At 38.8% G+C, this 11367-nt stretch overlaps 1 protein-coding gene across 8 annotated transcripts in view; it reads right to left on the bottom strand.

Annotated features, from left to right (window-relative positions):
* Positions 1–5210: 5210 nt before the first annotated feature.
* Positions 5211–11367, bottom strand: part of LOC131056813 (uncharacterized) — a 50639-nt gene continuing 44482 nt past the window's right edge. For 3 of the 8 annotated variants that reach the window (XR_009108804.1, XR_009108798.1, XR_009108802.1), the window contains 2 exons: positions 6103–6273; positions 5211–5924 (listed from right to left, as the gene is read on the bottom strand). Coding sequence is in view for 1 of the 8 variants with exons in the window: in XM_057991086.1 (XP_057847069.1) it covers positions 5797–6003; positions 6103–6273 (378 nt within the window). In the remaining 7 variants the exon portion in view is untranslated. Of the gene's footprint in view, positions 6004–6102; positions 6274–6411; positions 6468–6599; positions 6678–11367 lie in introns of all 8 variants that reach the window. The other 5 variants (XR_009108801.1, XR_009108799.1, XR_009108803.1 and 2 more) reach the window with 5 other exon arrangements.

Here is an 11367-nt window from a genome sequence, read left to right as displayed (position 1 = left end):
GAGTAGCACTAGTTATGTGTGGTACTAGTGCAACAGGCACAAGGGGCAAGGTCAAGCTAAAAGTGTCAGTTATCACCAACATCATTAACTATCTTCTTGAAGATTTTTTAGAAGGTTTTTATTAGCCAACTTTACTTGATTATTTCCTTGCAATAATATGGGGTGGACTAGAAATGTTAGATGTGTAAGTGTTCATAAGTGAATTACCATTATCAGTGATAATGGCAAAAGTGATACCATAATGAGAGATGATGTGGTGGAAGTTGAACTTGATGATTTGTTAGTCAATGTTATATGTAAGGAGAATAACTTCAACCTATTTGGTGAAGTATTCAATAGTATTGACGATGAACTTATGTCTATTGGAGGATAATTGAATCTTATCGAGAACAGGTCCAAAGAAAAACGATGGGCTACAACACCTACAATGTCATGTGAATAAGATCTGTGTTGTTGACAAGCTAAAAATTTCTTCACATGCTAATAAGAATTTTATTCCATATTGGGGCAAATAGTAATGTAATCTCAAGAGCTTTTTACCTAATACTATGCTATCCTTCATGATTGTCCTTAAATGATATTTATGACAATCTTATAAATGATGATATACATTTGTGATTAGTTGATGAGTCTTAGACTAATGATAATTGTATGGTCATTTTAATGTCTTTCCCTATTGGTAGGATTTTATTGTGTTAATTATTTGTGTCCTAACCATCTTAGGACCTTTATGACTCTCTACTCTTCATAAACTTTTGCAACCTTTATTCCTGTAGTTCATGATAGTGCTTGCATCTCTTGTGCTGTTTTAAATGTTGTTATGACTATTTTACTTAGTTGTATAGTTGATGACAACCCTTTAAATGATATTTTAAGTCACAATAGTATACTTACAAGATTTGTTAATTTGTGATAGTCATTTTGATTTGTGACAACATATAACATAACTATCTTATGAATTGAATTTGAAACTTTATGTTTTATTTTATATATCTAAAAAAATATTTTAAAATTATTTTATTTTACTTCATATTTTTATTTGAAAAAACTACTGTTAGTTAAACAAGTTCTCCAAGAAATACCTTTTAAAAAAAGCAAGCAAGACAATCAACCACTCTGATGAATAAAGCACAACACCTAACAATAAATCTAAACAATGCTCTAGCGTAGAATTGCATATTTTAGATATATATATTTTTAAGCAGATATGCTAGCTTTATTTTATTTGTGATTTTGCATATTTTAGATATATTTTTTAAGCAGATATGCTAGCTTTGTTTTATTTGTGATTTTTCTTTTTCCCCTCTTTGGGGCAGCATCTGACAGTCGGCTTCTTTACATTTAGACAGGGGCGATTTTGACTTCCACGAGCTTCTTGCGCCTGATACCAAATACCAGATTAAATAGCGTTATCTCAACCTTCAATCTCTTTAAATTTTTTTGGGCTGGGAAGGTAGGCAAGCTTAATTCTCTAACTGTGCAAGCATGACAGATCCACGATTGATGCAGAGCTTTGACAACTGAAACTTGATAGACCCAAACAGAGTTCGTTCCTTTTATCGTGAAATCAGTTTCTAAGACTGATACTGGTTCATAACATTGATTTTGTATTTTCTTAGGAACAGAATACACCCATTTCCCTGTTTAGATATTCATGTATTAAACTTTTGGCACTGTTATAGGATCAATCGGCAATGTAATTTATCCAAACAAGATTTCTTTAAATGTTTTCCACAAACGGTTAAACAAATCTGTGAGAGTTTCAAATCGATACCCCAAATCACTATTCTTTCAAAGCGACTGCTAAAACTTCAATCTTTTTCCAATGAAATTATTGACTGCGAATAACGTTTACAAAGACACCATTACTACCCACGGTCTGTCACCAGAATATAGTTTCAGAATTATTTGTGGAATTCACACCATACATTAAACTACGAATTGATACTCATAAACATACGTTCATCACAGCAGATAACTCATGAACCAGGGCAAGTGTATAAACTCGATTCCAACAATATTATGAATTCCCTCCAATAAACCCGATATCATTCACTTAACGGTGAAACCCGATGCTCAACACTTCAACATGTATTCAACAACAAGAATTTGTTAAAACCCGATACCCAGCACACCCGATTCATAAACAAATTGTTCTGTTCTTTCGATACCTTCACTCATCGGCATCTTCCCCTGTTTATCAACGGTGATCACCTAAACTTCTCCAAACTGCACATGCATAGTCAGTGATATATTTTACATGTTAGAAAACGTCTCCCATGAATATAAGGCCTTGACATATTCATGGGATGACTTTCATCTTCTAAAACTCTGCTGTAAACTCAACAACGGCAAATAAAAAAAAACTACTGTTACTATAAACGGCGCAACAGAGAATTCAAATTAATGATAAAGTTCAACCCCCAAACAAAAATAATGATCAAGGAAGCTCAATACATTTCAGAACGTCAGTCGATCATTCCAAAATCAATATAAAAGATCTGGGCCTATTCAAACTTGATGGTCTTTCTTTATTAACTGTTCGCCAAACTGTGTATCCGAGAACATCTGTGTACACTGAGTTCCCTTCGCATACATTAATCCCGGTTACAACTGTTTCAACCCCATTTTTTGTTGGTTACATCCGTTTACAATATTTAAAGATCTTTTAAAAGGTATTTCACTGCAAAAAGACTACATAACCGTTTCACTTTGAAAATCTGAATTATTTAACTTTAAAAACTAAAACTGACTTGAACACTAAAAGCCGACTTGACTACTAAACTTTAAAACCTTAAAAGGTTCCCAAACACTCCTACTTCCTAGACTTCATGAACATTCTTTGAGACTTGGACATTACAATTAAGTTTCTAGTCTCTTGAAGGACATTGAAAACACAAAATGAGCCTTTGAAGACCTTACAAATATAACAAGACATGGCACTGTTTGAAAACCACAATATGACTTTGATCGCACATGTTATTCTTCTGATTTGTCTTAATGTCCTATGAAAGTTTCGGCATCTTTGACCTGAAATTGAAAATTGGAGGTGCTCCTGCACCAACGATTTTCTTATTATTGGCAATGACTTAACATGAGCATGACTGTCTATTTTTATGGGTGTGGACACATATCTGCGATCTTTCCTTTCAAACAGCTACAGCCTCTCAAGAAAAATGCTCTTTTTCCCTTTTGTTATCGCCCATTTAACAGTTGTGATCTCCTTTCGTGTAGCAGCAACTTTAAACAACACACTGATACCACTATTTGTAAGGAAAGCACAATGCGGAAGACGCTCTCCTAATGCCAATTCTAAGGGGAATCAGACATGTATGTCTTTAAATCTTTTGCAAAACATTAAGATATACACAGACTAATGAAAAAACTAATCGCACAAAAAACACAACAAAGAGTTAACACTAGATTTATGTGGGAAAACCCTTACAGGTAAAAACCCCACCACCAAAGAGAGATCACTTTATTCACAGTTAACAGAAGGTTACAATAAAGTTACAGATCCTCTTCACAGGCATTTGCTCTCAGAATCTATGTTCGGATCACAGTCATCACAAATGCAGAACACTCAGGCTTCCACAATATCCTCTCATCCCCTCTGTTACATCTCTAGCAACCCATATATTACCCATCGATTACAACGTATCGGTTAAGCATAACCGTTATGGAGTCTAACGGTTTGTCATTCAGAAAACCAACAGTTAGTCCCTCCAACCGCCAGGAAGTCTAACCATCGACTGTCCATTATCCCACATTTGTCCTGATGATGCGTCAGTTGGTATTCATATACCTAAACACGAATATCCTAACTGTCCGCAAGAATCCCTTTTGACCTTTGACCCATGCAGACACTCATCGACTGAACAAGGCGGCTCCATCGGCAAAAGCTACTCCGATCTCGGATGACACCGAAAAATGACTTCATCGCCAAAGCATCAACCATCGGCGATACCACTTCCAAGTTACCCCGATCTCCGATGACCAAAGAAGACGGATCCATTAGTCCATCGGCGTAGCACCCAACAGGTTCTCCCAATCTTCGATGATACCCTGATTGCCGAAGGCAACTCCATCGGGTCATCGGCATAGCACCCAACAAGTTCTCCCGATCTCTGATGATACCTCGATTGCCGAAGGCGACTCCATCGGGTCATCGGCATAGCACCCAGCAGGTTCTCCTGATCTCCTGATCGCCGATAGGCGACTCCATCGAGTCATCGGCATAGCACTCAGCATGTTCTCCCGATTGCCGATAGGCGACTTCATCGGCATAAGTCCTGCTATCGGACAGACCTCCATCGCGCTACTCCAATCCCCAATGAACAAGCAATGTGGCTCCATCGGTATAGGCTATGCCGATCAGCACGAACAAAGGGTCAAGTGAATTCGAGGCACTTTTCCAACACTATTTTCATTCTTTTGCTTCAAACCCACAATCTCTTTAGACACATTTATTCACCCTTTCAGAAGCTGCAATCTGGCTTTATAGAAACACCATCAAACTGCTCTGATAACCTTAGGTCTTCCTGCTCTGATACCACTTTTGTGTGGTGAATGGACATGGATCAACAACACATAATATAAAAAAGCACAAACATAAAATGCTACAACAAATACTCTTCAATTAAACTTGATCAAAACTGTACAAACCCATAGCTCTTGAATACTACAGCATTCATCTTTTAATCATGATCGCTTGACGATACAAACATTTCGATCAGTTAAACATCTGATACTTAAACCATTACATGATGCCTCATTATATAGTGATCTTAGAGATGATTCTAGAATCTAGGCCGATTTTTTTACATTACCAAAACTCACTAACAAATATTTAATATATTTCCACTTCATCCTTCTCTCTTGGCTATTCTAGAACACTCCATTTAATTTTATCTGGATGGGAGAACTTACATCTCAACAGGGATGCTTCCAATGAAAACAACAAAAGAATCAGTGCAACTTAAACTATTAGATGGTGATCTTATCATATGCTAGGTCCATGATATGTCCAAAAGGTGTTCAACATTCCTTCTGTTTTCTCATCTCAAGCTGTCAAAATTGTTTCTCCCTCTTAATTTGGCTTGCTTGCAATGAATTATTTCCTTGGTGTAAGTTGGATAAGATCATATTGTTTCTGCCATTAGAATAGTTTTTAATAACTTGAGCATCCCCAACCAAATGAACCTTAGGAATACCTAAAAAAGGGAAGCATTGGATTATGTTCCTCAATAGTGCCATAAGGGCATGCACAACCCCTTAAGGATATGAACCCTGCTACTGGGGTAAAACAATAGCATAATCACAGCCAACTGGTTCCATCAAGCCACAATAATCATCAGAGAAAAATCTAATGATTTAGATGGCTTGAATCAAGTATCGTCAAAAGTCAAACCACTGTACATTATGTCAGTGCAAATTTGCTTCAGAAGTATTTGATCTTAATTCGAAAAGAAAAGGATATCACTAGATAGTAAGATACATATTTATTGCTGATTACAACATAAAAAAGATCACAATCGAGAAAAATATTCATTAGTTATCATCTATTGAAATGCTCAAGTCACCATCTGTGTAATTCCTCTTTAAGGCAAGTCACGAGAGCTGATTCTGGTTTCAGTTTGTGACAATGGAGCTGAAGGACAGAAATCAATATTTCCTCATTTTGTACCACATATTACGAAATCTAAATGTATATTGATGTCAAAAATACAAGCTGAGCAGCACCAAACTGCGTTGGCATTTTCAGCTCTTCCAATTCCAATTGAATGTGATCCTCTTCTACCACCAATTTAAATAACCTTGCACTAGTCTGAGGGGCAAACACACAACCCAAGTAAATTTCCTCAGGATTGGACGGAAAGGATTGCTACAAGAGAAGAATCTCTGTAACCAGAGGTAGAGATATCCTGCAATGATACCACTAACATCACCAAGCAAGCTCTTTCGTATACCTAATTCTTTCTTGAGGGGGTTTGAATTGAGAATCTTTAAAGAAAACAACACAGGTGAAAATTCGAATGAACAGTCAGAGAAATAGTAATGTGGGTAATGAAAGAATGTTGCAAGAATCTTTGCAAGGATTACCTCTATCCCATGTGACATACCAAGTAGCACAACAACTGCAGAAGCAAAATCAGTGCTTCCCTTCATTTCCAATTGAACTCCCTCCCTCAACAAGGACTCCATGTTGTATACAAAATGAGAATCATCCACATGATAAAAAGCTGAAAAAAATAGTCGTTTAATATCCTTGTTCTGCAAATGCCAGAAACCAATAAATCAATCAGCTAGCTATCATTACACAACAGCATTCACACCAAAAACATTTATAAACCAGATAGTTTTTACTAAAAACATTTTTGAATTTAGCATATCATGCTTTCAAGAACTTACCAGAATCTACAGTTTTCATTTCACCTAAATCCAGACATAAGAAAAGGTACTACAATCTAAAAACATGCCAGACGCTTCAGTTTAGTCAATTCAGAAAATTTGGCATCCAGGTTATTCTTTATTATCATTGGTTATCATTAGTACTACAAACTAAAAACAGAGTCTAGAAGGGTTTTGAGCAGAGTTACCAGCCGGTTTTTTTCAGGCGTCCCCATCTCCGGGATGTCCCAGGGACAGGAAACATCTAGGGGACATCCCTATAAATCCTGCATATTGGCAATGAATTTTGACAATGAATTCAATAAGCAATTTGACTTTGACTCACACTTTAACACAATATTGACATAAGAATTCTGCTAGTTCTTATATGTTAAGGTTCTATAATGTATATGTGCATACTTTATCCATGTTTTCATATGGATAGTTTAAATTTTCCTATATATTTAAATTTTCCCTGTTTTTATAGCCATCCCCAATATTAGCTTGAAAAATCCATGTCCTGCAAATGCATCCCACCATCCCGGAAACTTGGGGTAACCTTGGTTTTGAGTAATGATCAATGATCAATTAAACTAACCTGCCAGATTGAAAAACTCATAAAGGAGGATTAATTCATTGAAATTGGGAAAATTCAAGTTCACTAAGTACTAGAGACAAATAAACCCACCTTCCAAACATTATCAAGATTTTTAAGGACGTTCAACTACCATTTTCCTAAAATAATAAAATATTGTTAAACTTATAAATGATTTCAAAAAATCTTCCTACTTAAGTCCCCAAAGTGACATTGAGAAACTCTTGGCATTATTAGCAATAACCATTCAAGGCAGATTCAATGTATATTTTCCTACAGCAGGGCTAAAAACGAGTTTTAAAAGTTCTCCAATGAATAACTATGTGTAAAATACATAGCTGGGAGCCTGGTGGAATTGGCTTCTTGAACTACTGTACAAAAATAATTATTGAGGTAAAATAAGCAACTGAATCAAGGTTTACAATTTATGAATAATAAATGGTGTATTTTTCATTATTAAAAGAACATTGCAAAAGCACATCATCTTTCATTTGACAAGCAAAAATTGAGTACAATTGAGAATTTGGGAGTATATTATCAATTTGATATGTATTCATTTTTTTGTGCATCACTGTTTTTCTGCGTCTTTACAAATTATTGCGTGTATCAGCATCAAATCCAAGTACATATTAGAGGTTTGAGTGTTATCTCTATACTGTAGGATTTTGCCAAGATCAAGGGCACAATGAAAAGCATAAAAGGAGAGACAATAGAATGATAAGAACAAACTGTATTCTCATCAATATGCAAAAATGATCAACTGGATTAACCAATACAATGAATATAGGCCTGCTTATATAGGCAAGGCCATATGGATGTACGAGCACACAATTATGACATGTGGCTCAATGAGAAACAAGGGTAGGTAAGAAATACTAGGGGTAGGTAGGAGAAATAATATAATATTCCACAAGAGGTGGATGACCCACCGAATGTGGAGTGTAACAGCAAAATAAGACCACAAAAGGTGGAATTTCTCCTACAAGCTCTATCCCTATGTGCACACTTCCCTAAGTGTCTCAAATCCAAACTACGAAGAGATGCATTATCCTAAGTTAACTTAAGTAAAGTGTAATATCAAAAATGAATATTTATTTACACCAACACCCCCCCTTAAGTGCAACTTAGGGGAATGAAGACTCAAGTCAACAATGCAAGATGGGTCCCGGCTACTAGGCCATGATAGGTACCCATGTACAAAATGCAAATGCAAGCAAGACTATGCAATGCAACCTCTCACAAACGGAGAAAGGGAGAAAACCCAGTGGGAAAAAACTCCCCCCCAAAAGAGAGATGAATGTACAAAAGACTCTCAAAGAAGAAGGACAAAACCTCAAAGAGGAAAAAGTCCCCCCCATAAGAGAGGAAGGAGAAGTCAGCTGACCCCCCCTAATGACACATCCCGCACCCCCAAGAGAGCTCGCAACTGCTGGAACTTACTCTTGGTGAAAGGTTTGGTGAATATGTCAGCAACCTGCTCTGTTGTAGGACAATACTGCAAATCAATGACCTGCTCCTGAATGAGCTCTCGGATATAGTGCATATGAATCTCGATGTGTTTGGTCCGCTAGTGCTGGACCGGGTTCTTCAAGATTGCAATAGCACTCTGATTGTCCCAATGTAGAACTGTCGGCCGTGGAGTGGTGAATCCAAACTTTGTGAGAATCTGCTGGAGCCAAATGGTCTCAGTCGCTACGTTAACAGTGCCTCGATACTCAGCCTTAGTCGAAGAGAGAGCAATAGCATGTTGCTTCTTGCTCTACCAACAAATGGGGCCCGAACCAAGGTGAAAATTGTAACCGGAAGTAGACTTACGATCATCAAGATCGCCAGCCCAATCAGAGTCTGTGTAACCAACCAAGCGAAGTCCTGTGCCTGCTGCATAGTGAATCCCATAGTGATGTGTACCCTGGATGTAATGAAGGATGCGTTTGGCGGCTTTCCAATGAAGCTCATGTGGTTCCTGCATGAAGCGAGAAACCATGCCAACTGCAAATGAAATATCAGGGCGTGTATGAGTCAAGTAGATGAGACTACCCACAAGCTGACGATACAAAGTGGCATCAACTGGTGGAGAAGAACACTGAGCCTCAAGCTTGACTCTTGAAAGAAAGGGAGTCGGGGCAGGCTTACAATCAGCCATATGAAAGCGTGCAAGTAGATCAAGAGCATACTTGGGCTGTGATAGTGTAATCCCGGAAGGTGACTGTGAAATCTCTATCCCGAGAAAGTAGTGCAAAAGACCCAAGTCAGTCATAGCAAATCTGTCATGCAAAGCAAATTTGACCCTGCTAATGATGGATGCGATACTCCCTGTAATGATCAAGTCATCAACATAGAGCACAAGTATCAAGTGAGAGTCATCCTGTCGCAAAATGTAGACATTCGGATCCGAATGACACCTGGTGAACCCTGCAAAGAGAAGAAAGGAATCCATCTTGGCATACCAAGCCCTGGGGGCCTACTTAAGGCCATAGAGAGATTTCCTTAGTCGGCAAACCAAGGAAGTATCCTGGATGAAACCCTGTGGCTGCTCCATATAAATCTCCTCATCAAGATCACCATGAAGAAAAGCACTCTTCACATCCATCTGATGTACAGCCCAGCCATGAGCTGCAGCAATAGCAAGTGTCAAACGAATGGAGTTCATCTTGGCTACGGGTGCAAAGGTCTCAGTATAGTCAACACCTGCAACCTGAGAGAAACCTTTCGCAACAAGTCGAGCCTTATACTTATCCACACTACCATCCGCTGCAAACTTGGTCTGATAGATCCACTTACATCGAACCATCTTTCTCCCCTTAGGGAGATGGACTAAATCCCAAGTGTTGTTCCTCATCAAGGAACTATACTCTTCCTCCATAGCTTGGTCCCACTCAGGAACCCCTGATGCTTCCCTAAATGTTTGTGGATTGGAAGCAGTAGCAATGAATGCATGTGGTAGATCCTGATATTGTGATCGAGTTCTCCGTGTATCTGAAGGATCCCCAACAAGAGAACCTGCGGACTCAAGTGTCTATCGAGCCCAACGAGGTCTAGGTGGAGGTGGAGAACGAGGCTCCTCAACTGCAAGTGGACCCTGCGGAGGTGTAACCCTGCGAGTCGGAGTTGTAGGAGTCTCATCATCTAAATCACTAACATCACTATCCACAATGGAGGAAGGTGGAGGAGGTAGAGAGGCTAAGCTAGGAGAGCTTTCCTCAAAGTGAACACTCCTCTCAATGAACACCTCATGTGTCTCAGGATCCATCAATCTATATGCCTTAACACCCTCAGGATATCCAACAAATATGCAAGGCCGACTCTGAGGTTCCAATGCCTTGCGTTTCTGCGGAGGTATGCGAGCCCATGCTGGACACCCAAAGACTCTAAAATGTCTCACAATCAGTTTCCTACCAGCCCAAGCTTCAAAAGGAGTAATACCTTGCAAAGCTTTGTGAGGAACCCAATTCTGGATGTGTGTGGCACAACTAATAGCCTCTGCCCAAAAGGCGGGATCAAGAGAACGTGCATGTATCATACAGCTAGCCATTTCTTTGACAGTTCTATTCTTGCGTTCTGCAACCCCGTTCTGCTGTGGAGTGTATGCGACAGAATGCTGAAGATCAATCCCCTCAAATGTACAAAAATCCTCAAGTCTTTTGTTCACATATTCTCTTCCATTATCTGTGCGAAGAATCTTGACCACTTTCCCTGATTGCTTCTCCACACGAGTCTTGAAGTCTTGAAATCTGTCAAATACTTCACTCTTATGAATGAGAAAGTAGACCCAAGTGAAGCGGGAGTAGTCATCAATGAAGGTGAGGACATAGCAGGCCTTGCTAAATGAAGGTGCTGGAAATGGACCTGCTACATCACTATGAACAAGTTGAAGAACTTCCAAAGCTGTCCAAGCTTTCCCCTTATCAAACTTCTCTTCGGGATGCTTGCCCATGGAACAACCTGAACATACACCCTCTGAAAAACTGATTCGAGGTAGACCTGTGACCATGTCTTTAGTGCTGAGCTGCTAAAGATAGCGGTAGTTGAGGTGACCGACCCGCTCATGCCATAGCTTACTTTCTGAATTTGAATGAGTAAGCAAGGCCCTAGAAGGTGAACTTGGCACAAAGTGGGAGAATGAATAAAGCCTTGACTTGTCATTGACTTGTCCCACTGCTACCAAGGCATAATCATCAAGTTCCTTTACCACAACTGAATCTGGTGTAAACTCAACCTTTTTCCCATTCCCATAGTGAGTGATTTGGTAGATAGAAAGAAGGTTAGTAGACAAGTTAGGAACATAGAGAACATTCTCAAATGTTCCATCATCCATGTCAACTGAACCTTTCCCTTCAACCTCTACTTGTGTATCATCACCTATGTAAATGTGAGGTACCTTA

This window comes from Cryptomeria japonica, chromosome 4 (assembly GCF_030272615.1).
Source record: "Cryptomeria japonica chromosome 4, Sugi_1.0, whole genome shotgun sequence".
NCBI lineage: Eukaryota > Viridiplantae > Streptophyta > Pinopsida > Cupressales > Cupressaceae > Cryptomeria > Cryptomeria japonica.
This window is presented reverse-complemented; position numbering and strand designations above follow the sequence as displayed.